Source organism: Xiphophorus hellerii, chromosome 23, assembly GCF_003331165.1.
Source record: "Xiphophorus hellerii strain 12219 chromosome 23, Xiphophorus_hellerii-4.1, whole genome shotgun sequence".
Classification (NCBI taxonomy): Eukaryota; Metazoa; Chordata; class Actinopteri; order Cyprinodontiformes; family Poeciliidae; genus Xiphophorus; species Xiphophorus hellerii.
This window is the reverse complement of record NC_045694.1, coordinates 27,251,934-27,279,601: the sequence shown is the minus strand read 5'-3', so window position 1 is coordinate 27,279,601 and position 27,668 is coordinate 27,251,934. Positions and strand designations below refer to the sequence as shown.

At 40.7% G+C, this 27,668-nt stretch overlaps 1 protein-coding gene across 3 annotated transcripts; it reads left to right on the top strand.

The window, feature by feature from the left end:
- Nucleotides 1-140: 140 nt before the first annotated feature.
- Nucleotides 141-27,656, top strand: myot (myotilin). 3 transcript variants are annotated; one of them, XM_032554199.1, is made up of 18 exons: nt 141-307; nt 7,880-7,921; nt 8,006-8,156; nt 8,395-8,457; nt 9,518-9,659; nt 11,036-11,059; nt 11,332-11,451; nt 11,538-11,745; nt 19,148-19,361; nt 19,435-20,348; nt 21,183-21,333; nt 21,762-21,863; nt 22,647-22,684; nt 23,797-23,935; nt 24,027-24,234; nt 24,329-24,494; nt 24,673-24,806; nt 26,208-27,656. In XM_032554199.1, exons 2-18 carry the CDS (start codon nt 7,902-7,904, stop codon nt 26,348-26,350), a joined length of 2,937 nt encoding a protein of 978 aa, XP_032410090.1. In that variant the 5' UTR covers nt 141-307; nt 7,880-7,901; the 3' UTR covers nt 26,351-27,656. The 3 variants fall into 3 exon arrangements, with proteins under 3 accessions (XP_032410090.1, XP_032410092.1, XP_032410093.1); XM_032554201.1 differs by lacking the exon at nt 141-307 and adding an exon at nt 819-978; XM_032554202.1 differs by lacking the exon at nt 141-307 and adding an exon at nt 3,976-4,230.
- Nucleotides 27,657-27,668: the final 12 nt, after the last annotated feature.

The window sequence follows — 27,668 nt, the reverse complement described above, 5'->3', positions numbered from 1 at the left end:
TCTAGCCTTTAATATCGAAGCTGAAAACTACTTTAAGTAGTTTTTTGCTCCTTTGGCTGCCCTCCAGAAGAACTTTGCTATCCCCTCCTCTTACCCCCCTCCTCCTGACCCTTTCAATACACCCATGAGCACCCCCACACACACACACACGTGTAAAAGTGTGTCAGCTCACCCATAGCAGCAAGCGCCCATTGGCTAAGTCATGACTGGCAGGCACACGGTCACCTAGCAGTTTGACGGGATCGTCCTCCTGGTGGATTGGGACTTTAGTTTGTGTTGTTTAATCTGCTGGAGAAAGAGCAGTCAGGTAAGGGGCTCAGCACATGATGAGTGGTGGGGGGTTGTTTTACACGTGCATGGCTTCGATCACTGCCCGTAGTCCAAACCCAACCAATAGGTCGGTCTCATCGTGCTATGATTTAATTGGTTGAAGCCCGTTGGGTTCATGATAGAGCGTGTTATTGCATGAAGTGAATGAGTTTGCACTCAGAGAGAAGACGACAGCTGGGTTTTGGAGGGAATGGGGGGTGGTCTGCCCTGGGCTAATTTTATGTGCTGTGTCATGAGCCTATACATTCCCCCCCCCCTCCTCACCAACGTCCAATCCTTATTGAGGATCTAACTTTCTAATGTCCGGATCCATGTGACTGTGGCTGCAATCAAGTATTTGGATTCTTAATGGGTGGAAATAATTCAAAACAAAGTTGTGTCATTTATAGCCTGCAGTACATACCAGTCAAATCTCACTCACAGAGCAAGTGTGTGTGTGTATATGTGTGTGTTGCTGAGGGGATTCATTGCACAGCACTAGCGTGTGGTTGGTGGTCGGACGCGACCAGCTGACCCGCTCCACACTAAATTGGTCTCCCATACGAGAGCGCCTGAGAAGAGTGGGGAGGTCGTTTTTCAGCGGCTGAGGAAATGTCTCAAAGTCCTTTCACGCCTTTTGTTGAGCTTTGGAGATCATGATGCTTGCAGGTAAAAATCCAGCATGCCCTTCAGATAACTGTGTTTTTACAACACATGTTTGAAGAAGAGGTATAAAGGCATGGCACCTGACAAAAGTATCCATAGCACTTGAATTTTTCCATGTTTTGCCCCAATATAATCACAACCTTTAAAGCAGGGTGTCCAAGGTGCCCTAGATCCATTTTCAGCTTCTGCAAGAATGAGACAAAACTGTCATTCGTGTGCAAATAGAGGTTTTCTTATGTTTAAATAGAACAAAATTACTCCTGACAAGTTAAAATCTTCTCAAACTGGAAAATGTCAATGACAACACAGTCATTTTCTTTTAACAACAGCGCTTTTTGGATTTTCTTTACTTTCATACTAAGTAGGAGTGTATTGCTTTAGACTTTTATTCCAAAGCAAGCCTCGGTGAACCGAAATCTACTTTTAGTTCATTTACTAAGGTTGGCTATTTATAGCAAATATTTTCAGAAAAACAGAAACCCAAATCCTGTTTTCTTTGTATGTTTTGTTTTTGTTGTTGTTTTTGAGAATAGGCCATGGTTTTCCAATAAAACCCCCCAAAATTTTCCAACCTAGGTGCCTTTCTTTGAAAAAGAAAATAAGCATGCACAGCTCAAACATTTGGATCTATGGTGGAACCCCGCCTTTTCGCAGTTCAGTATTTGCAGATTCACATAGCTCCAAATTATTTGCAGGAGAGCATAAATATTCAAAAGGAATGCAGTTCAGTAGATACAAATAAACTGATTTTATGCCCCCAATGTTTCTCAATGATTATAAGGTAACAGGTAATGATGATAAGATAAGCTTTACTTAGCTAAAGGTAGCTAAGTAAACATACATACAGGTATTAGCAGATATAGCTGCTAATACCTGTAGCAGCTATGTTTAGTTAGCTAGAAATAGCTAAGTAAACATAGCTGCTACAGGTATTACAACCTGCTACAAATTTTAATACAGGTATTAAAATCCTTAAACGTGTTTGGTATTAAAATCCTAATACCCGCTACAGGTAAAGTTTCCATGTAACCAACTTTGTTTTCCGTTTTAATTATGGGGGAGCAAAGGAGAAAGGAAGAGAGAGACAAAAAATATGCCCAATGCTACTTGACACACTATTGGCTGTCGTTTGCAAAGCAGCCAATCCAGAAGCGCCATTTTCCCCCCGTCGACACTGATTGGTTGTGTCCCGAGAGACCGGAGATAGAAATGTCTGCGATGAATGTTAGCTTTTCCTGTAGTGCTAACACGGTTTCCACTGTTGAGGTATGTTTGGTGTGTGTGGACTATTTAAATACATATTTATAAGCGTTTTAGACGTCGTCTCAAAGTATTGGCGGATTTCAGGTATTCTTGGACGGTTGTGGTTTAAACCTCCGTGAACAGCAGGGGTCCTCTGCATTAAGAACTTGATCAGCTCTGGCATTCTGAGGGTTCTGGAAAAGTGAAAAGATAAGAAATGTATAATCTATAATCTTATCTTGTGAAGCTGAATTGTTAACCACCGTTATAAGAACCGCCATGTTTTAACCAAATAGTTAAATGGTTCTACTTCTTCATTAATTGAAAATTAGGTAGTTTTATAACAACTGTTTTTTTTGTGTGTGTGTTGCACAGAATTATAATTGCACATCTTGCAGCCGTATGGTCTACTGCTGTGCTTTACCTCTACAGCTGAACCACAGCAGGAGCTAAATGTGTCCACAGCTGAGAGAAACCACGTGATGTTGTGTTCAGGGCTGACGTCACACTGGGTGGTTGCTTAAATTAAGACAGATCTCAAGTAGGTGCTGGTTTCCTCCTGTCCTCCTGAAAGCTGTTCTCAGGTTTACCGACTCGTGTGAACAGTTGTCGGATTCTGAAGCCGCAGTGGCGACAGAACGTAGAGGGTTTGTCCTGTAACCAGTGGGTTGCCTGTTGAAATCCCTGCTCTGTTTGTCTCAGTCATTCTGTCCTCGGGCAAGGCATTTCTTTTCCTCTCCGGTGTATTGTATTGCAAAGAGCTTTGGACTCTTCAAACTTGATAAAGAGCTATAATAGTATGAGCCATTTACCATTTCCGCTCATCGATTCTCTTGGCCTGGTCAAAACATACAATGTGGGATGCTGAAGGAAAAAAGACGGGAGTTAAGTTATTGCTCATACATTAAATCAAACTTAAATAACTCCATATTTTAATGCAAATCTTTCCTTTTAGGTTTAGTAGACTAATTATGGAATCATTTAATGTTGAGGATAAAATAATTTAATCACTGTTATGTTAATATTTCTAGACCTTTAAATCAGCGATGCCTGATTGGTTGATGGAAAACATAAACCAGACACACCAGTTCCTCTGCCTGTGTTGAATTTGTTTAATTAAAAAGTTTTAATGTATGGTTTTCTTCTATTTTTTTTTATTACAATGAGGTGTGGAAAACAAATGTATGATTATTAGTTTTTTCTATTTTAGAATACGAGGTTTTCTCGATTTAAATCAAAGGATTATATGATGTTATTTATTCATTTCCAAATCTGGAAATAAATACGTCAGTTTCCACATCTGTGGTCAATACAGATTATTTTATGTATTGATTAATAGTATTTATGTTGTAATTCAAATTATTTGATGTATAATTTTCTTCATTTGATGCTTAATTGATTTCTTAATAGTTATGTATGAACAACAAATGTTTGAATTATTTTTCACATATTTTCATTAGAATATAAGGGTTTAAAACAAGGAGTCCATATATTTATTCATATAGTGAATTTATTCTAAGGCAAAAGACAAAATCTGTCAACACAGTGCAGACAGTGTGACGCTGTGATGCCCACTGCTGTAATAATTGCAATCTTTTAAGAGTTTTGTTGTTGTTTCATACTGCTTGGTACATTATCAATTGTTTTCGATAATGTTTGATTACTTGAGGAAGTCAGTCTTTAGTAATATTTTATCATTTCTAAGAAGTTTTGATTTCCTGTGGTTGTATTTCACTTCTTCTCTTGTCTCTATTCATACATTTTTCATATTTGTGTGTGTGTGTTGCACATCCCAGCAGTCTAAACCATCTGAGCATCAGTGTGTATGCTGGCGTTGCACCTGCTTGTCGTCGTTGAACTCCTTGCACCCCCAACACCCCCTTGTCTTTACTGTAAGCCTCGATGGTCCTCTGACCTTCCGGGTTACAGATTGGTAAATACAGCCATAAATTGTGCGGTTATGTAACGGAGACAAGCGACACAAAGGGTTTAACAGCAGCTGCTGCTGTATCGGTAAAAGGACACACACACGCACACACAAATCCACCTGTTTGCTGTGCTTATCTGAAGGGAACACAGGGTGTAATGCACGAGCTGCAGCTGTTTTTCTTCCCTTAAAGGGGCAGCATTGTGTGTGGGGTTTTTTTTTCAGGCATATAGCGCCATTTTATACCACAATCAAGTAACTATGTTATGAAAGTTCCATTTTGCAATTTAACGCCTTGAAGTTTGGCCTTTGTCTCTTTAAGAAACTCTTGTTTTTATGAAACAGGAAGTCATCACAACATGGCTCCTATATTAACCCTTTAACAACAGTTTTGCCAGCATTGCATGGAGAACTAGCTTCTACAACAAGCTCACCAGATGTGCAGTTCCACCAGGTTTTTGCTAATTGCTGCTGACTAGTCTCAAGGAGCTGATTGGGGGAGTCATGGCGGAGGTCTGCTCCATGAGGTGGTAGTATGGGGGAAATTTTCTGCCATAATCCAATAGCACACATTTTCAATCTGAAAGCAAGATTTCATGTCTTTTGTTCTCAAAACTCTTAATGTTTTTGCTTACATTTGTATTTTGAAATGCTTGTACTCAAAACTTCTCCTCGCGCTCAGAAATAGTCTCTGCTCAGACTCTCTGCTCGCTTGCGAAACATTTTCTGCTTGCAACGTCACCTGGTAACCTCTCAGCCAATAGAACGAAGGTTTTTCCACTGGGTCCGTTTGTTTCCTTCTAGCAGGTGTGCCTGTGTGGCTACTATCGATTATAGCAACCTGCACCACCCACTGGATGTAGGGAGAAACAACGGCCTCAGCTTTCTGCTCCATGTTACACTAAACATCTGCCAGCAGTGCTACTGATCGCTAACAGCTACTGAGCCTAGGCAGGAGTTTGTTCACCCAACCACTCACTACATCCAGTGGGTGGTGCAGGTTGCTATAATCGATAGTAGCCACACAGGCACACCCACTAGAAGGAAACAAACACATCTACTACAACACTTTCATTCTATTGGCTGAGAGGTTGCTAGGCGACTGTGCCAAAAAGACAGTTCCATGTTTCATAAGCGAGCAGAGCGTCTGATCAAAGACTATGAGCGCGAGGCGAAGTTTTGAGTACAAGTGTTACAATTTTTGAGAATGAATACATAAAGTCCTGCTTTCAAAATAAAAATGTAAGCAAAAGTACTAAGAGTTTTAAGAGCAAAAGACATTAAATCCTGCTTTCAGACTGAAAATGTATACTGTTGGATTATGGCAGAAATATTCCCCCATATGGAAGCTCCAAACTTCGTCCTTGAAGGTGGTCCTAGGCCCCACCCAGGTGTTTTGCACAGCCGGATGGTTGCCATTGGAGATTAAATGATTTCATAAAGTGCATGAAAAAATGCATGAAAGAAAGGTACGTTTTTGAGGAGGGAATAACATCACAACACGATGTAAAAATCTATTTTGCATATTATTGACCCTTCAACCCATAATAGTCTTTTGTTAGCAGCTGTATCAGTGATAAAAACCAAAAAGTTTAACTTCTCCCTGTCATTTGGTTATGGAGGCCAGGAAACCTCCTCTGTGTTCAGGAGGAGCCAGAGTTTAATTTAGCCCAGAAACATGACTCTCAGCCTCCTCTGTCAGCTCCTCCTTCCCAAGACAGAGAGAGGGTGGGAATGGGCTGTAAAACGCCGAAACACCTTCAGTTAGCAACGAAACCCTACGCTACAGCTAAATAAAGTCAGATTGTGATGGAGTCACACAGTGATCTGCTGTTCAGGAAGTGATGTGCTCCTGATGGCCCTCGGAGGGTGACCATGTGCTTGAGATTGGCTATGCACATTAATCAACACGACCGCAGTTTGTGGCAGAGGAAATGTGCAGGAATTAGCACAAAAGGTCAATTTCATCCTATCTCCTATGAGACAAGTAAGCACAAGAACAGAAAACATCTCACTATTTAAACACCACACAGTACACATAGTTATATTAAAAGATGCAATAGCATCAACAAAAGAAAACACAAAAAAATTACGGAAACGGTATAAAAACAAGATACGAGAGTGGTCACGATGACAAATTTTGCTGGACGATAAATTGTCCCAGAATTATTGCGATAAACGATAATATTGTTGATATGAGACCCTTTTAACTAAAATAATAGTAATGGCAAAAATAATAATGCAAGATCACATTCAGTAAACCTTTAATTTTAATAAACATTTAACACTGGAGCTGGAAGATAAAATAAATAATAATGAAAAACAACAAATAAAATGAATTTTGAAGACTTTGTAAGCAAAATCTTCCTTCAAAATAAGAGCTGGTTGAGACCAAAGCACCAAACTGAAGACTTTTCTCTTCAGTTTTGAAGATAAAACTGAAGAAAGAGATAAATGATAAATCATGCCAATGGAAATTATTGAGTTTGTTTTAATTTATCATGTGCTTAACTGGTTTACTGAATAATGTGACAGGCCTATAAAAGACCCTCTGCTGTCAGCAGTGGGAAACAGTATGAATGAATATAACTGTTTTACTTTCATCCTATACTTGAGTTTCTTTTTAACAATTGCATGGTTTTCACTGTTTGATTTACAGGTTATTGTTTGTTAAACAACTAAAGGTCTAATTTGTTTTTAAGTCTTTTAAGTTGCATTTGACTGCATTTAATAAAAAAAATCTTTCATAATTTGACAGCTCAGATCTAAAATGATTTGAAATTAGATCAACATATGTAGCATGTCATGTTTCTGGAAGACTCTTTCTTTCAAAGACAAAAATATGCTGCAGAGATTTTTTCTTTGTTATATTAAGACTTTATTAAGAATTGTTTTTGTTTGCTTTTTTTTTTCAAATCTAACTAAAGGAAGAGTTATCAACTATCTGAAGTCTTATTGTCCAGACATTCAACATTTTGCTACTTAGAGGTTTGGTAGAGATGAGCTGGACCAGACTTTAGAAAGGGCTTACAGGGGCAGTAGCCCAGGGCGTCAACTTTTGGAAGGGCTGCAAAAAACATTTCCCTTTCTTTTTTCTATTTTTTATGAATGTGTGTTTTGCAAATATTTGTACTTTGTATAAAACCCATAAGCCCAAATCACGTGAGATGTTAAAGGGTTAATAGAGGAGCCATGTTGTGATGGCTTCCTGAAGGCGGAGTTTCAGAAAAAGCAGGAGCTTCTTAAAGAGACAGAGACCCAATCTCCAGGCGTTAAATTACAAAGTCAAATTTCTTTTAAATCGTGTTTGATGTCTATAAACAGAATTTTTATAACAACTGAATATGGAAAATTTATTGTGAAATAAAATGTTGCTATGTGCCTGAAAAGTAGATAATACTGCCCCCTTAATGTTTTTGCTCTGATAGAGTAACCAGTGTAAGGGGGATGTGTTTCAGTGCCTGTTTTTGTGTTTTTGTCAAATTAATTCAAAATTCAAAAAATACTGCTGATCCACCTTGTTTGCTTTTGCCGCTCTCCTATAAATGATACGGCTAGAAAGCCGGGCAGAGAGACGTTGGAGTTATGATGCTTTGAACTTCCTCCTGCTCTCTCTGCTTTTAATTATATCTTAATAAAGATCATTCTAAATATATAATTAATAAGCAGCTTGTTATATATTTTTTTAATAATTAAAGATAGTTATATATATATAACTATCTTTATATTTTGCAGGACATCTGTCAGTGCCAGCAACATGGACTCCAACGCGACCCAGTAAGTTAGAAACACACACTCACACAAAGAGAACAGGAGAAACTTTCGAAGGTGTAATGTCTCCCACTACATCCCACCACTCAGGATGCAGAAGAAGACCAGCACCATGTCTCTGACCATTTCCTCCTCCCCCTCCTCTCGGGAGCGCTCCTCTTCCTCCTCTTCCTCCTCCTCCACGTTGCTCGCTCAGAGACACTCAAGCCTGGTGCATCCGTTGTGTGTCAGCCCTCAGAGGGTAATTACATCGACCTAAAATGAATCATTTGTCCTCGTTCAGCTGATGCGCTATGGAAATGTGTCATTTAAATTGGAAAATGCAACCTTTTATTGCCTGCTATATTTGCAGACGCAACAATCCTTCATGGAAATAGATAAATATGGAAAACAGTGTTTGGTTCAGGCCTGAGCTGGTACACAAGTATGCAGAAGTTACAGTAGCAATAAACAGAACCCTGTGTGTTTTCTGTGTGCAGATGCAGAGTCCTGTCTACAATCAGCAGTACTCGGGGAAAGGAGTGCCTCCCACATTTGTTAAGGTAACATAGATCTCTACAGAGTGTCCTTAAAGGGACAGTATCATGTAAAATTGACGTTCTTGAGCTTTACATAGTGTTATAATATTGTTTCCTCATCAAAGACATACCTGGACTGTTGCTTTGACTCTTTCGCGCATGTTTGAGAAATCCTTTAAATCTCTCGTGGAAACCATTCAGCTGTGCGAAACGCCTGGGTTTACTCAGCTCCTTCAGACTAGCCTTCAGCTATTAGCAAACACCTGGTGGAGCTGTGGATCTGCTGAGCTCATTATAGAAGCTACTTCTCATGGAAATGCCCGTAAAATTTTGTTAAAGGGTTAATAATGGAGCCATGTTGTGATGACTTTCTGAAGGTGGAGTTTTCGGAAGAGGAGGAGTTTCTTAAAGAGACAGAGGCCCGATTTCAAGGTGTTAAATTATATATATATATGCAGCATTTTTATAACAAACAAAGTTAACATAGTTACTTGATTATGCTATAAGATGGTGCTATGTGTCTGGAAAACACATAAACCAGGGTGTCCAAAGCGCAGCTTGGGGCTGTTTGTGGCCCTTGGACTGATGGAGACTTTTTACTTGTAATCAGAGTAAAGTTACCACCAACAATTTTTCTTACAATGGAAAGTATGTTAAGTATGTTACAAAGTACTTGTTTTTGCTTTCGTTTTGTTTTTTTTACAACCAAGCTCTTATTCAAAGACTTTTACTGAAAAACTGACTTTGCTTCACCCAAGTCAACTTTTATCTACTGAGTTCATCTTGGCTACATAGCCAGCGTTTTGAAAGAAAGTGACCCAAATCTTATTATGTTGAGAAATAAACTTGTTCAATTGAGCCTGAAAGAATTTGAAAACTAGCTGTTCTTTTTTTTAAGTAGAAAAAAAATACAGATTTTGCCCCATGTGACAAAATGTTTGGACACCCCGGCCTTAAACAAAGTGCAAATATCAGAACTAGCTGCGTATAAATCTCTTCTGACATCAGGCTCATCCACCTTCTCTTCCCTTGTTCTTATCTTCCTCCTTTGAACCTTCCTCCTCATCATCCTCATCTACCCCAGTGCCTCCATGACATGTCCACAGTGAAAGGTCAGCTGGTGGTCCTGGAGTGCCGGCTGAGGGGGACCCCTCCGCTGCAGGTCATGTGGTACAGAGAAGACGAACAAATACAGGACTCTGACGATTTTAGGATATTGCGCAAGAGTAAGTGTGAGATGGAGTCATACGATGTCACAAAGTTAGCATCAGAGTGAGCAACCTTTAAGCAGAGTCCATACTGTCATGTATGGCATACAGCTTTACATTTCAGCCATGTTGACACCCACCATAGCGATTTAGCATTAGCTTCACTGGCATTGAAGTCAGCATTAGCTGAAAACTTAGCACAAAGATCTTAACCTATGCAATGTTGCTCTTCAGGAGGTGATCCTTTTGAACAGACTCTTCCCTCGTGGTTTTAGTTTTATAGTTGTGGAGTGTCGCTAACTCTTTTGCTTTATCTTTATTCAACTGAAAGTTTACAAGATAGTCAAGTAAATTAACACTTACTTGGCGAACTTAGCTTAGCCAAGTTAGTGGCTAAATTAACAGTTGTTAATTTTGAAGCTAGGGAAATTTAGCCTAGCTTCGCACAGAAGCTAAGCACAGTAGGTGATTTTAAACTAAGTTAGCAAAAACGTTAATTAACACAAGAAAGTGGTAATTTAGTAAGTGGCTAAATTACTTAGCCTAGCTTGGCACACAGCAAATGATTTCAAAGTTAGCGAAAACACAAAGGGATTAAATGATAAATTAGCTCTGCTATTAGCCGCGTCAATGGAAGTGTTCCCACCGCTGACATAAAGATTATACTGACTGTAGAAATGACAATGTTAACACGGGTAGCCCTTTTCGTTGTGGTGAATCCAAAAAGATCTACACACATAAGCAATACTGCTCAAAAAAATTGTAGCATAAACAAGATCCCTTTTATACATGATGCTGTACAGAAACTGTTGGGGCTTCCAAGGGTGTGGCTTGGTTGTAATAAGCAGCTAATTCCTCTAATGAATACATTTACCCAAACTAAAGGTTAGGTTTTGCTAACATGTTTTATTTCAAAGATAATGTTGTAAAGATTCATTTATTTTCAGAAATTTTACACATTGGGTTCTAGTGAAGATGGAGTCATGGATATCTGACACATTTTATCTCGAAAATATCGATGGAGTCAAGAAGTGATTTATAGATGAGGCCCTCAGTGGTGACGTCTTCATGTTAAAGAAGACATTTTTATTTTTTTATATTATGTATTTAATGGTTGCAAATACTAACCTTAAGATTTTGAGAACCGATTATAAGAAAAAAAAAAGTTTACAGTTCTCCACTTAGAATAAAAGTTCCTTTTGTGTTAGTTGATTCTGTCTTTATACTTCAGCACATTATGGCATTTTTGTATTATCTGTGACAGTAAAACTAATAGCAGACCATCGGCGATATAAAGCAGCTTGCATTTACTGGATCTTGTTTTCAGATGTGAATTACTTTGATCAGAACCAAAAGCTAAAGTTAACTCAAACAATCTGTCCTTGTGTTTCCAGAAGGCAGCTCTGCATCGGTGCCAGGTGAGTCCAAAACACAGATTGCATGGAATAATAATAGTAGGAGGATGAAAATAGTCCATGAATACACATAAATGAGTCTCAAGATGCTATTAATCTTTCTGTTTTTTTCACTGTAAGGCTCTTTGGTTGACTTTTATAAAGTTTAGACATAACTATTGGAGTAGTTCTTTAAAAGTAAGGTCTGATAAGAGACAATGTCGATGATTTACACTCGAAACAGAAAATGGAAGATGTGTATTCCTGTGAGTAACGCTGAAGTCTCGTCTCTGCAGAGGAGTTGTGTACGCTGGTGATCACCGAGGCTTTCCCCGAAGACTCTGGCCTGTTCAAGTGTGTGGTGCTCAACTCCTACGGCACGGTTTCCTGCTCAGCCACACTGGAAGTCTACAACGGTACGGCGTCTCTGGCTGTTTCGCAAACCCGCTGCATGATCCGTGAGCTCACCTGAATCGCTGTCTCTCACACGCACACACACCAGACCTAGAGGAGCAGCTGGAGGTTGAGGCAATTCGCCAGCAAGAAGCGCAGTCTCTCAGTCAGGAAGACAGTGAGGCGGAGCACCATCAGGAAACTACTTCCTTCGGGAGAAGCATAGAGGGTTTTCCTCCCGTGTTACCCGACTGTATGAACCTTCCCCCTCCGGAGTGGCCCGACAGCCCCTTAGAAGACAGCATCCAGGGTGCAGAGTGAGTACATGAAGGCTCTCACACACTGAGACATTATATGACCTAAAGGTCGTTTTTTATTCCCCTGTAATTTAATGCTCTGTTCTAGCGTAGTGGAAAAGTTGCAAGAAAAAGCCATCAAAAGTAAGGAAGCAAGTAATTGTTTTTTGTAATATTATAGAAAGAAAAAAATTATTTATTGTACCAGGTGGTCAAGTATTCCTTTAAGATAAGAGATAAGATAAGATAAGATAAGATAAGATAAGATAAGATAAGATAAGATTTATTTGTCATTATCATCAACAGATTACAACGAGATTGAGATTTGCTCGACTCGAGTTAAGATGCAGGTTATGTGTATATACATAATATACAAAGATAAAGAAATAAATAGTACAAAATGAGAAATAAACTTAGACATCAGAAGATGGTTGCAGCGCCTGGAGGTGTCGCAACAGAATTGACATTTTTAACAAAGTGGTGTCAAGAGCAGAAGTTCTTATGCCTTTGAATTTAGTACCATGATTGCCATCGGGTAAAAACTGTTTTTTAGGCGATTTGTCCTGGTTTTTATTGCTCTGTATCTCTTGCCTGATGGCAGCAGCTGGAAGAGACCATGGCCAGGGTGTGAAGAGTCATTTAAAATGTCCAAAACTTTCTTGTGGAGCCTGGAAGTGTAAATCTGTTCCATAGTGGGGACGGGGCAGCCTATGGTTCTCTCTGCTGCCCTAACAACCCTCTGGAGCCTTCTTGTCCGCGGATGTGCTGCTGCCGTACCAGACACACAGACCGTACGTGAGCACACTGTCTATGGAGCAGTGATAGAAGGCCTTCATTCTGTTACATTTAAAATATTCACCTTCCTAATGCATTTTTTTGTTCTTTTTTTTACCAAAAGTGTTTTTTTTCTCCTGAAATCATCTTTAAGAAAATTACTTAGGCCATTATTTGTCCTATGATATTAAATATATGTACTGCACATGTGCTGTAGTTCACGTGTTTATCCACAGGAGGTCGCTGGTGTCCATTTCCAAAATTACTTTCTTTTTCTCCTGCCGTTTCTCTACGTCAGAAATTTATTGTTGCTGTTAATTTCTATTCATTTTTTTAAATTATTTGTACCCATTTACTTCTTAAGTATGTTTTTTATTTTATTTTTTAATCTGGGACCTGAATCCAAATTTTTGTGCCACAAACAAGCAAAGGTGCTATGATGATAAAAAAAAAAAGTCCTTGAATCCTTAATTTCTGGAATGTTCCCAATGAGTACTGCATTTTTATTGATTTAGTTTCCGTGCACAAAATGATATAAGGAAAATAGTTTATTTTCCCTTAAAAACAATAATTCAAAAGTGGAACAGGTGCTGCAACATCCCATATTGCTTCTCTGCATAAAGGCTTTTAGTGCCGACACCCTCCAGACATGCACTACTGTAAATGTTCACTACCCAGATTCTTTCTGTACACTTCCTTGTTGTCTCTAATTTCGACTTTGAGTTGCTTCTGTATACTCCCTCATAATTCCTTAAAGACTCTTCTTTTTTTTGTTTGTTTAGCAGTTCCTTACTTTTACTGGGGAGCCAACGTGTGTTATCAGTGAGGCATATTACTGCTCTGGTGGGGATGGTGTCGTCCACACAGTAGTTTGACGTGGGTCGCGCGCTCAGTCGTGGCGTCGATGTCCTCTCCATGCGGCCGGCACAGTTCATCCCAGTCTGAGGCCTCGGAGCAACACTCCAGGACCTCTGCAGCTTTCTCTGACCACCGTCTCACACTTCTTTCATTACATCTTATAGTGGGATTATATTTCGGGTTGAAGAAAATAAAATTGCGATCTGATTTCCCAAGACGAGGTCTTTGCTTTGGAGATGTATGTGGTTTGTGGCATGCAGGTTTGTGATGTGCATGAAACTGATCCAACACTGGCCGTGTTTTGCTTTATTAGAGTAGCTGACACAATGTTGAATTGTTATGGGAGAGAGATCAAAATCCTCAGATTTAGCCACAGTAATATGCCTCCAACATATTCAGGTGTTTTGTCTGTAAAGGTTTTGTGCTTTTATTTATATTTTTGTATTTATTTATCAAAGTTCAATTTAAATCCTCACATACATAAGAACTTACTACACCAGTTGTTAGGTTGTGGCTCTTTATATCTACTTAAGAAATGATGAATTAGTTTAATACGTCAACATATGTAGGGTTAACGCTGCTTTTGCCAAGATAACTTCATTTGAAGTTGACTTGCTTTGCAGGGTAACTAATAAAGTAAGATTCAGTTCAGTTTATTCACAGCAACCACCAATTTACACAAAAAGCAGTGTTTAGGAACTTTACAAAGGAAAAAAAACAACACATTTATAAACAGAAATATATTGTCCATTTGGTTCAATCATACAGACTCCAATTAATTTGTAATTATGAAGCAACACAGTCAGATTGAGTTTATTGAGATTTATCAAATTATGTTTTAATCAATTCTTTGAACTGAACAAGCAAGTATCAGTTGATGGTCAACTTTGCATCAATCAATCAATCAATCAATCAATCAATCAATCAATCAATCAATCAATCAAGCAACCCAAACATGGAGCAACAGTGGAGAGGAAAAGAACTGTTCTTTACAGAGTGGAAACCTCCAGCACAACCTGGCTCACTTTGAGCAGCCATATTCTTAACTGCTTAGTTTTATTGTACAAGGGTACAAAAACATAATATTACCGATACATCAGGTATGACAATTAAGTATTGAACATAAATTTGGTTATGTGTGATATAAACACATAACCAAAGGAAAAGCATGCGCGAAGCCTTGGCACCAGCTGAAATCGCGCAGCAATTAGAAAGCAATCCTGCCAGTTAAATTAATATCAGCTGTTTCGGTCCCAATTCATTGCTAAGGTCCGCAATGTGTTAACAAAACCATTGATCTCTCACATGACCTTTGCAGTTTTGCGTCAAAGCGTAATTGCCTAGGTTACAGCACACACCGTGTGTTTATTTGTTGTATTGTAGGTGTGCAATACAATATATATATTTATATATTTTATTTTATTTAAATATGTTTTATGTCCATCATCTTTGTTAAAACTGAAATGGAACCAATGAAACCCGTTCAAGATGAGTAAAACGAGGCTCTATGTATCATAAAACAAGTTAGTAACCATGGTAACACGAATGAGCTCACGGGCAGTTAATGAGCTGGACCAGCGCGCGCCGTACGTGAGCGCGCCCGGTCACCTGTTGCGGTCCCGCCAGCCTCGCTGAGCTCCAGCTGAGTTTAATGGTGTCACGTCGGCGTGGAGGAGCAGCTTTCATTCGGCCACTGGAGCTCTGTGGAGAGGAAACGTTTGTCGAGGTAAGAACACCAGCCTTGTAGCTGCTGAGAGCGTTTTCTCACGGTTCTGCTTTAACTCTGTTTATGTCGGTGTGTTTGAGTGAAGGTGTCAGCTCCACGGTGCATTTTGAAGTTTAGACAGCTTAACTTTTTTTTTTTTTTTACCTGAATGTTGTTGGGTTTTTCCCCCCCAACTAAATAAATTAATGTTACGCCCTCCAATGATGAGCTAATATGTTTGTATGTTTCGTGAAAGGGAGGGGAAAAAATGTCTGTCCGGGGGTTTTTTTTGTCGGTGTTTCAGAAAACTCTGACGGGATGATTAACTTCTCTAGGTTAATTGAAGCTGGTTCCAGTTCCGACATGTTGCCATTTCTCTTTAATCTCACATTCACACAGTGCCTTAGAAACTGTTAAAATATGAATCTCGGTATTAGAACCATGAATCCTCCCAGTGCTGGTCCTTTTTCTACTCAGCTGCTCGTGACGTCACTGTGCAGGGGGACCCAAAACTTTCCCAATAGTTTTTTTTTTTTTTTTTTTTACATTTACAACAGTGACGTTGCAGCTAAATGACCTGAGCTGGAAGCTGTGAAGTGTTAGAAGCCCCCTGACCTTGAGGCTTTAACACTTCGCAGTCGGATCACTTTCACTTCCCAAGTAAATCTGTTGTTTTCTTTTGCACAGCAGGCATTCAAACGCTTTTCCTTCAAAGACGTGAAGCCTTAGAAATAACAAAGGCAAACGTTTTGCAACAGTTGAATCTCAAATTAATTCTTAATGAAAAGTTTCCATCCTGCAGCAAGCGGAGAGTAATTCATTTAACCTCTGAGAGGGGTATAAATAAATGCTTTCCTTGCCCTTCTTATTGGACGCAGTTCAGTTGCTGTGTCTCTAACTTGACCTGATACGTTGGTTCATGTTCGACTCCAGGGAGGGCTTCACGGTGTGAAGTATGCTGGTCAGAGAGTGTGCTGTCCAGAACTATGATCTCACATGTAATCTGAAGAGCAGACATGGCGGCGGCGTCCTTCAGAAACCAGCCACGGTCTTCTCTCGTGCTTTACACGACTGCGTTTCAGAAAACTGGTGCCAGAATGATTGGATAATTCGTTCTTCTTAGATAAATGAATTATTTCCATTTCATTTTCCCCCCAACAGCTGGGGAAACAACCATTATGCAGTGTACATCACTACGCTGTCAGGGATCAAGTTAGTGCACAACCTAATATCCTTGAGTGCGTCAACCTTATAGGAAAGTATGAAGTCTGTGTCTGCAGTGCTAGTTCTAGATTACAAAGTGCTATCAACATCTTTGTCTCTGTGATGTCATTGGCCGTACGACTTGCGTTGGGCCAACCCACAATGCCGTGCGGCTCTTGTGTCCATCTTGCTGGTATGCTTTAAAGCCGCTCTGTCACCGCTTTAGTGTTTGCACCTGCCAGCTGATGTCCGAATACCAAGACGAATATAGCTTAGGCAACTTTATCACACAAATGCACAGACTGTCGCACACATGAGTAAAGTAGGGACGCTTTCTGTTGATTGTTTGTTGTTTTCTTTTTAGACCCACAAAAGTTTTTAGTGTATTCAATTAACAAGTAGTCGAAGTTAAAAGAGTTTGTATCTGTAGGAAATGAAGTGTAAGATTAACACGTTTAACAATATTCTCACAAGTAGTTGTCCCTGAAAGTTGACTATAAAAGCCCAATATTTTCTTTTTAGACTGTGTTGGGCTCAGTTGTTGAGCCAGTTGCTTTTCTTTTGGTTAAAGTAGTCATGTTTTCTTAAAACCAGGGTTTTGCTTCTGATTTTTAATATCAGACTTCTGTACAGCGACGTTTGTATTGATTGTAGTTGATTCAAACTTTTCATTCAGAGCTCAATAAATTCATCCGTTTTTTAAAAATGGCATTATTGCTATAAAAATGCATTTAAAAAAAGGTTTTTATTTTAGTTTGTCTTAGTTTTTACATTATTTTATATATTCGTTGTGAATGCTGCATTATGGTCTGGTTAATGACGGACATTGACGGTTTACTGTTTTTGAGAGAGCGGTAATATTACAAATCAAAGACAAAGTAATGAAGCGAGGCATTTTAAACAGTCTTCTGACTCTTTATATAGGTTTGTTTACTGTAAGCACAGTCTCTCTTTATGTTTATTGTAAACGTAGACCCTTATTTTACCTCTGAGCTGTCCAAAAGACCAGGAACATTTCCATGCATGCTCCATAATAAACAGGAGCTGGAGGCACATTCAACATAATGTTCCTGTTCTTTCTTTAAGCAGCAGCCTGACTGACAGGCCTCTGTTTTAATGGACGCGTCCATCTACATGCTTCTCTGACTTCCTGTAACAGATGCTGAGAACCGCCAACTATGAGTTGTTTTCAATCAGTTGTGATTTCCAAAAAAAAAAAAGTGACTATCATAGTCGCAATAAGAATTTCATGTTTAGTTACGGGATTAAAGTTATAATACTGTGAGAATAAACTCAAAATAAGAGATTAAAGTCACAGTATTAGGAGAATAAATATGTCATTTTATGACGATTTTCATTCAATCACTTATACAATACCATATTAAAAATGCATAAAAGTAAATAAATCAGTAAATTTTCAAGTAATAAAATGAAGGTTGTAATGCCTAAAATGCTAATTATCAGCAGCAGAATCTTGAAACATTGAAAGTGATCATATTAAAGAAGAATGTAAAAGCTGATCGTGTATTGATAACTATTCAAGCTTTTTTTTCCTCATTAAAACATACTTTTCCTTGTAATTTTACATTATATTTTCCAGATATGTTTTTATTCTGCTAATGTTTGACATCTAATAATATTATGACTTGCCTAAAAGTGTAATTCTTACACTTTTAGGCACGGTGAAAGTTTTCATCTTCAAACTGGTGATCGTTTTAATCCCAAATTAACAATACAGCACTACATGTTGCACTCATTCTTTAAGCTTTTTATAGCTGAAGAAAATATTGGGGGGGAAAATACATTTCATAATTGTGCTTTTTTTTTTCTTTTTCAAAGAACAGCTTGTTCTGATTTTTCTGGTATTGTTTTGACCCCTGAATGCATAACAACACTGTAAGACAGTATTTTAGTTATGTAACCATTGGACTATAATAATTTCATGATTTGTCCAGATCAGTTTGTTGTTGGTGTGTGATTTATACAGTCGAGTTGTGAATCTGCAGTATCAAAATGTGACTGAACCTGTTCAGAGTCTGGGGCGGCTCATGCAAACCTTGTTTTATGCCCTTGGGAGACGGGACCCAGCTCTGAACCACAGCATGAGAGAGAGAACGACTGCTATTGTCATTATTCCGCTGCGCAGGGCGACTACGTGGCAGTCATGGCAACGGCATTCTTTCTTTCCCAGTAGAAAAGTAGAGGAGCAGACATGCTGGTGTTAGAGGAGGAAACCGGGTGACTGGGCTGAAACGGGAGCAGAACCTCCCCTATCTGCTACTCTCATCAGTCAGCACTGTAAAACGTTTAATGTGCCTTTAAGTTCAACAACACTGCTATTAACTCTGATTGTTTACTTTTGCTTATCCAAACTTTATTTTTTAATAAGTGGCTCTCTGGTTTTTCTTTGTTAAATATGAAATCATTACTTTGTTCAACTTTGACCCAACATTTTATTTTATTTCTTTTATTGAAGCTTCTTTTATTTTTCTTTCAAACTAAAGGTGGGCGATCTGAACTTCATCATTTCATGACATTCCCACAAACACAAATGATGCTCGTGAATAACGTTCCCATCTGTAATGCACTTCTCACATGAAGAAGTGTGGTTTGCATCACAAAGCTGCACTCAGTAACTGCTTTCACATTTATTGGTGATTTTATTAAACAATGGAGAAAATAGTTCAACTATGAATCCTGACAATAATACATGTTGGGTGGTTTTAAACATTATTAATTGGTATTTATTATGATGACTGTAAACCAGATAAGACGTTGCTCACGATAAATGATACAATAAGTACTCAGCAGCTCCATTTCAGACCTTTAGTCTACATTTCCCTCCTTGCGGTTCTTTCTAACTCCTGTCTGTCTCTCGTTTAGTCTCCCTGACCCTGAACCCGCCAGCCTCTCCATCGAGGAGCCTTTAGGTCGCAGTGAGGAGGAAAGTGCTCTGAGCTCAGAAGGTCAAAGGTCACCAGACGTTCCTGTCAGGGTCTGCACGCCGAGCCCCCCTCCTCTGCCCTCACCTCCAGAACAAGTTAAGGAGAAATCCCAAACGCCCAAGCTGTTCACGCCAAGCAAGCTGAGCTTCACGGTAAGTTTGAGTGGCCGATAATCTGCTGTTTAATCTGTCATCCTGTGAGATTAAACGTCCCGTTTTCTCCCAGTCCTCCCAGTCAGGAGGGAACAACATGAACCTGTCGGACCTGCCCTCCTTCACCCCCGGCGCCTTCCCTCCCAGCGCCTTCAACTATGAGCGGCCGAGGCACTTCATCCAGTCGCAGGCGGCCTTCCAGGCGCCCAGCTATGAGAGCGTGCTGAGGGAAGCCCAGGAGAACCAGAACAACCAGCAGAACCTCAGCAGCACCCAGAGCAGCGCGAACGTCGCAGAGGGCCAGATGAAGGCCAGTCACACTCAGTCGTTTTCTCAAGCTCAGTCCGTGTCCAAGTCTGTGTCCCAGGCTCAGTCCCAGTTCCAGTCGTTAAGCCTGAGTCAGAACCAGACGAGGTCAGTGGCCCACGGTCAGATCCAGACACAGGCCAACGGAACCGCCAAGTCCTCCCCCTCCTCATCCAGCCTCAACTCTCCTACCACCCCAGCCTCCTCTGCTGCTCCTCCTTTTTCTTCCAGCACCTCCCTGCTCCCTCCCTCTACCTCCTCCTCCTCGCTGCCCCGCGCCACCATGCGCTCCACCATCACCCTCACCCCCAGGGTCCCCAGCGCATCAGGCCTCGGCAGTGCCAGCCTGCCCGCCAACCAGGACACCCTGTCTGCTTCTGCTGCCTACCTCTGCTCTGTCCTGCCCTCCCCGTCCTCCTCGTTCTCCTCCAAACTGTCTCCCAGCTCCAGCCTCCCCCACGCCTCCACCTCCCCTTCCTGCTCCCCGCTGGCGCCCACCAGTCCCCTCCTCCCTATGAGTACCTCTGCTTCCACATCCTCCCTTCCTCTTCAGCCCCTCCCAGTGTCTCCCTCCCTCCCTCGCTGTCCTTCCTCATCCTCCCTCCCCCAGATGAACAATCAGAGCAGGGTTCAGCCCACCGTGGTCTCCCTACCTGCCGACTACAAGGGGACGCCAAACACGTGAGTTTAAATGCACTTTCCCGTTTAGAGGCGTGATATTTATAAAACGCATTCCCAGGCAAAAGTATTCTCAGCCCTTAAAAACTACAGCTTGTGTAACATTACTTTGAAAGTATCTTAAAAAATTCAGGGACGCATTATGAGCAAACTTAACACACACTGCAAGCCAAATCCTCATAAGAATAGTTTAATTCTTTACTCTCTTTCATTAAACTCCAGATTTGTGGGGTACATAAATCCACATTCTTCCACATGAGCAATAGATCCCTGCAGCTCCTCCAGAGTTCCCATGGAGCTCTCTTCTCTGACTAATGCTTTGTGTATTTATGGAGACTTCTTGGGGTGTAGTAAATAACACACCCACTGTATTTGTTTTAGGTTGTCACAGTTGTTGAAAACCTTTGTCTGAACTGACCAGGACACGGTTTGAAACCATTACTCAGAACCTCTTTTCCTGACCTATGACCTCATTGCTTTTTATAAGCAGCTGATTGCACCACCAGTGTGACGGTGGCTCAGGAAGTAGTTCATCCTGTAAGCAGTGGATTGCCGGACAGTTTGAAGCCCCGTTCCACCCGTCTGCTGCTGTCTTTGGGCAGGACACCTCACCCGCCTTCCTTTTTATTTTTTTAACTGAACTTGATAAAGTGCTGCACAAGAACAGGCTTATTCTGGGTTCATCTATGGCATAAAATCCTAGTAAGGGACACAAAAGTTTGTCTGACAAAATATGACCAAAAAGGGGTAGGAATACTTTTGTAAAGTGAGATTTTATTTTATTTTTCCGTCTCTAAACATTTTTTCTAAACATTGCCATCTGTTATCTCCTTTCAGCCTTCCTAAGCCCATCTTGAAGAAATCCGTAGCTCCTCGGCCGTCCTCCTCCCGCTCCACAGACGAAGACATCCAGGGCTCTAAGGACGCCTTGATTCAGGATCTGGAGAAGAAGCTTCGCTCCAAGGAAGCCAGGAGGCGACACAGCCAGGTGTGACTGATGGACTACAGGAACAAGCGCTGCATAAAAAGAAAACACTTCCTATTGTAAAATAAACACAAGCTAAACTATAGACATAATTACATCCATCAAACTGCTTGTCAAACAAAGCATCTAAAAGCGTTTTGCTTGCCTTGCTAAGGGTGTATTTTCTTTCTTTTTGTTGGTTTATATGTAAACAAATTGATTCATTCATAAAAACAGCTGCAGAGTTTCATTTTATTCTGTGGAAAATGAACTGAAGTTTTCTCACCAACGTTGCATCAAAGCTTTACTGATTGCTTTCTACCCAACTCCAATCCACTTTTGAAGGCTCTTCTGCTGCCTTGCTTGGTTTGGAGAAACTACTTTAAACTCATGTTTTGAACCATTCTTCTCACTTTGTTTCCTCTAATAAGAATGCTTTTCTTTCTTGCCAGAAACTGTCGTATGAGGAGCGAATGGCTCGCAGACTGCTGGGTCCAGACAATGCTACGTATATGTTGGACCAAGACAATTTCTCTGACTTGCAGCTTGACCAGGTACTACAGTTTTCAGTTTAGTAAGGAAAGCATCAAATGCAGTGTATCGGAAGAACCCATAATATTACTGATTTACACCCCTTTGAACTTGTCCACAGTTCATCACTAGCATGTAATAGACCAACGCAAGTAAAGCCTGGTGGCCTGCCAGGCTTATAATACACCGAGTGCTGATTTTGTTTTAGTTTACAGACTTGCAACTCTAACTTAGGAAAAGATGTTTCTACAACATATTTAACCTTTGAACAAGATTAAATATACTTTTTAGATGCTACTTCTTAAATGAAAATAAAATGAATATTTGCTGAAGGCTATGAAAGCCTTCATCCACTTCAATCCATTTGTTCCTGTTGGTTTTGGGAGAGTCAACACTAATGTAGCCATCATGGTTTGAAAGGCTGCATGGGAAGCCCGTTTCCCCCTCAGGGCCTCTAAACAAGCTGAAAGAGCCAGTGAGCTGCTGGCATTTTAACCACACCAAACCTCCTCGCTCTCTGGGCTTTGCACCATCCTTTCTCTCTCGTCATAAGCACACACGCACACACAGTGCGAATGCACACACTCTCAAATGCACATCCTTCACGTCCAGCTAGGTTAGTCAGAAGTTTATTTTGGTCCAGCCTTCTGAGAACGGGTCCCCTCCACTGGTGACGCAGCCCTATTGTGTCCAATCATCCACACACTCTGAGCTCCTCTCCTGGCATTTGTCCTGCTCTGCACTGTGATGAGTTTTCAAAGCTGTAATTCCTCCCCTTTACACACCAACCCTGTTGTCTGTTGCAGTCAGAGTCTCCAGAAGGAAGACGAACAGGTGGACTGTGGTAACTATGATTCACACATCAATATTCTGCTTTTATTCTGCTTTCACATTGGGAGTTTGAATGCGGGAGCAGGCCAGTGTTTACTGTGTGCAGCTGTAAAAGTTAGTCTTGTGGAAAACATGCGGATGAAACATAAAGATCACTTTGTAATGTTAATAATTAAGCTGAGATGCTTCTGTTTAATGCAACACATTGCTTCATGTGCTCAGGAAGTGTCTTAGAAGAAAGATTCGGCTGAAATTTTAAGATTTCTCCAACCATATGGGACATTTGTCCTAATTTCAAATAATATTCCAAAAGAGAGACAAATGTCTCATTACAAATTTGCTCAGATCTTTGTCAATATTCTGCTAATGTCAAAAACACAATTTCAGAATTGCAGTGTTTTTTTTGTTAAATAAACACAATTAAAATCACACCTGAGTTAGTTTGTTCACGCAATAAGCCATTAAAATCATGGCAGTGACAGATGTAAACAGTTACCTGACATTATATTCATAACTCAGCTATGACTCTAGCAATCATCTGTCAGCCAATCAGAGGAGACGTTGGCATATTGTTCTGTAGCAACAAGCCACGCCTCCTTGTGAGCGACCATGTATGCAGCGTTTTGGGGAAAAAGGCGGCCATTTTATAGAACAGCTATGGATTCACACGCTGCATGATGGTGTGTGAGCTCTGATGGCGCCAGCTGCACATCGTCCAAAAATAAATGAATCATGCTCCTCCTACTTCCTGTCATCGTCGTCCATCATTTTTGCCAGTAGTAACATCCAGTTGTTGATCACGTGACTCGTGATGAGATTAAAGTGTTTCCGTTGCAGTTTTGCAAAGTTCATTTATTTCGACTCAACTGAAAAACTGACTCGTGCCAAAACATGATTGAAAAACTTTTTTCAAAATCGACATGTTTCCATTCAGTGAATTTATTTTCAGAATTTCAAGTTGTGCAGTTTTATGGTTAATGGAAACACGGCTACTGGCTCATCCTCCATGTACAGAAATAAATCAGAAATATTCTGCTTTCGTGTGTGGGTGTGTGTGTGTGTGCAGTTGATAAAGACTAGCATGGAGTCATTGAAAGTGAAATGATAAAGTCTGATCCCTGTCAGGGGGAGGCACCACTCCGGGACAGATGAGAGGTCTAACGAGGGATCAGCGATCCAGGAGAAATGTTTCGCTCCTCGCTTCCTTCAGATCCCCCCAGACCTCACAGTTGAAGAGGGACGCTTCTGCAGGATCGACTTCAAGGTGATCCACTCACACCTTTTGTTTGATTGTCTAGATTTCTCAGGAAGCCGTCTCAGAGTGAGAAATGTCGTCTTCTTCCGTACGGATGCAGGTCAGCGGGCTCCCGGCCCCAGACATCTCCTGGTACCTGGACGACAAGGCTATCCGCCCAGACGATTACCATAAGATGCTGGTGTGTGAGAAAGGGATGCATTCGTTCATCATAGAGATCGTCACGGTGCATCATGCCGGTGTGTACGAGTGTGTGGCCAAGAACCGAGCTGGAGAGAGCAGGTTTACCATGAGGTTGGACGTCATAGGTATAAATCCGACGGCATATGTTAAAAATGTGAAATAAAAAGACATAGGTGTTGGGTTGACTGGAATTAGAAGTAAAAAATGTTTGATTTGCAGCTCAGGAAGCCCTCCGCCCTCCCACCTTCATCCAGAAGATGTTGAACACCAGAGCTCTGGAAGGAGACACCGTTCGGTTAGAATGTAAAGTCGATGCTTCTCCACCTCCACAGCTTTTCTGGAAGAAGGACAAAGACATGCTGCGCGTCGACCCCAACAGAATGAGGTGAAACGCTAACCACTCATTTTACACCTTCTGGTGAAAATAAACTCTTCACAGCTTTCACAATAACAATGGATGAAAGTTGACCTCAGACTGAGAGCTGAACTCTATTCAGCAGTTTTTGAGTCGTAGCTGCTAGCAGGACCTTCATGTGTTAATGCTGGTTCTTTTTTCTTCTCAGTCTGTACCAGGACGGCTCGGGTCGCCAGTGCCTGCTGATTGATAGAGTGACTAAGTCCGACTCTGGCTGGTACACGCTGTCGGCCATTAACGAAGCCGGCATGTCTACATGCAACGCCAGGCTGGACGTTGGCAGTAAGTGTGTTCACCTTTCTATGCAAATGTTCCTGAAAGACTCCCATCAGAGCCATCTGTTGCATGAGATACGCTGCAGGTTACCATAGAGGCAAAGCTGTAAAATCAAACAGAGCTGGATTCATTGCACACATTCTCCATCTGCTGTCCTCCAGGACTCTGTTATGTGATCGAGCAGAAACTCTGAACTCGTGAGGCAGCGAGCTGTTCAGTTTACATCCGAACGCATCACTGCGGTGGACGATGAGGAAGGCTCACTGGATGAAAGTGCAGCTTCGCTATTGGGTTTCTGCTCTATCAAATAACAGCATCTGTTCAGTGGAGCTCTCCATCGTCCCACAAACACAACGGCTCACCAGCTCAAGTAGAAAGTGAGTTTGACAGGCTGGTGGCTCATTGAGTTTAGTTACACGCATGTAACTAACACGGGGAAGGCTACATCGTTTTTTTGTATAAAATGACGGATGATTCTGAGCAACTGGCTATGAGAATCTCAGAAATCGCATTTTCTTCTGGCCATAGAATGCACCATACCTTAGTACCACAGAATATTAAGACGGTGAGATTTATTAGGCCCGAGCAGCAAAGCGCTGTGAAGGCCTATTGTTTTTATCTTTTAATCATTAGAATAGTCATATTGTAGAGGAGGAAGTCATAACATTACCAGAATAAAGATACAATGAGTCGTGAAACTGAGATGAAGTTGTTTTAAAGGCAAATCGTTTGTTCAAAGCTCTTTTTCTGAACTTTTTTCTCGTGTTACAAACTTTTCCTCATTAACTTTTTTTCTTGTACATTACAAATTCTTTTTGACTCATACACTACAAACTTTTTATAAGATTGCTTTTTACTTCATGTAAATTGATATTTTTTTCTGTACTTTTCCTTCTTTCCAAAAATGTTCTCATTTTACAACTTTATTCTTGTGATTTAAAAAAAATCCCATGAATACTAAAGTGTACTCTGTTTTATCAGCTCTGGCTTTAACTGTGGTGTGGAAGTTCTTGCTGAGTGAAGAAAACCGTTAGCTATTCAACGCAGCAATGTTTTTAACCTGATTCTAAAGAGAAAAGCGAAACTTTAGCTTTTCTGTATCAACATGCGTTAAATCTAGTTTCAACTGGGAATCCTAAAAGTGACCCAGAGCCATTGTTCCTGTGTGGACGTGCTGTTATCTGGCAGTGAGCCACGCCTGCCGCTCTGCACTGGGCAGGAGTTATTTTCAGATACGTGGCATGAGAAGAATCTTCAGCCCGTGTCCAGTCACCATGAAGACCTGTGGCTCCCCGGGTTGGATCTGCTGCACTTACACTTTTCATGTGAAATAATTCAGCAATGTTTGCTGCAATAAATAAATTTCTTTTATCTGAGTTTCAATCAGTCGTGCTTTTTCTCTTCCAGCTCGCACAACCCCAGCCTTCAAAACGGCTCCTCCCGCCTCCAAGACCCTGAAGCTGCTGTCGTCTCTGAGCCACGTTCCTGCCCTGACGGCGGAGAGCCCCGCTCAGCACACGGCTCCGCTGTACGAAAGCGAAGAGCTGTAGAGCCAAACGCCTTCAGTCACACCTGCACAACCTCTGGAGCCAGACCAGCATCACAAGACTGACCTTTTTTGTTTTTTTTAAATTTCTGAACTTCTCCACACATCAGAGATTTCATGATGCCCACAGCTGCTTCCTTATTGTTGGATTTGCCTGACATTTCAGACTCCATCAAAACAACTTTGAGGAAAAAGTTGCTTGAATTCAGCTCTGATAATCAGCTGCTGTTTGTTACTGAACAGCTTTCTGTCCTGTCTGCTCTCAGCAGAATGCAGCTTCTGGGTCGGTATTATTAGAACTCTGCAGGGTTGGCATGCAGCTCCGGCCCTGCAGCCCAGCCTCGGTACTGCTTTCCTGAGCGCTGCCATGGCGACGTGCTTTACAGAGCACATGTGCAGTTTGCTTCTAAAAACTTAGAATATAGAAACAGCATTGTTCTGTGTAAAGGTGTATTTTAAAGGCAGGTGGAGTCCAACCAGTCCCAGAACATAGAACAGTGCCTTGGAGCGAGAGTTACATAGCAAAAAGTTCAACCACTCTTTCTGCAACGCTGCACTTTAAACCACAAACGTTAGCTTTACCGTTTTAGTCCCAGAAATCAAAGTTCAGCTGCTTTTAAGATGTTTAGGGAAAAAACTTTTGTCTCGTACTGAATTTATTTCTGTATATTTTTTGTTTGTGGCTTTTTTATTTAAATTTGAGAAATATTGTCTTGGCTTACAGATGGCTGAATTGTTTTTTTTTTTTTTTTTTAAAGGCTGCTATTCTGGTACCCAACATGCACTTAGAGCAAAGGTCATGACCTCTATGTTTACATTTGATCATCTGCAGTACAGAGAAGCTGTTTTAAGCTCGATTACAGAAGAGAACATGTTTCCCTCTCGCATTGATGTGTCTTTGGTTTTGATAAATGGGTTTCTGTATACCAGCCAACAGAGGGAGTCTGCTTATTTAAACTTGCGTTCTTATATTGATTTGCTTGCTGCCAGCCAGGAGCTTGTTGCATTTTATTTTTGACTGAAGATGCATGCAAGAGAAGAACACACAACTAACTTTTTTTTAAAAAATCTCCACAGAAAGCTGAAATCAGAGCCTTAAGGAATAAATCTGCATTTTATGGTTTACGTCTGGCCTACACTGATGTTTTGCTAAATATACACAAGTAGCTGTTTAGTACTTGCTGTGTTCATCGAATTGCAGCGGTGTCTTGCTCAGAAAGCGCCCACAGTTACATTTTTAAATATTTTGTGTGTTTGTAGGTACTGATTGTGATATTACAGGAGAAATTAGCAATAAAGTTGAACTCTGAGCTTGTCTTTTC

Coding starts and splice junctions, on each gene's coding strand:
- myot (XM_032554199.1), top strand. CDS start 7,902: ATGGACTCCAACGCGACCCA. Junction 8,458..9,517: donor TGCCTCCCACATTTGTTAAG/GTAACATAGATC, acceptor CATCTACCCCAG/TGCCTCCATGACATGTCCAC. Junction 23,936..24,026: donor TCTGCAGGATCGACTTCAAG/GTGATCCACTCA, acceptor GTACGGATGCAG/GTCAGCGGGCTCCCGGCCCC.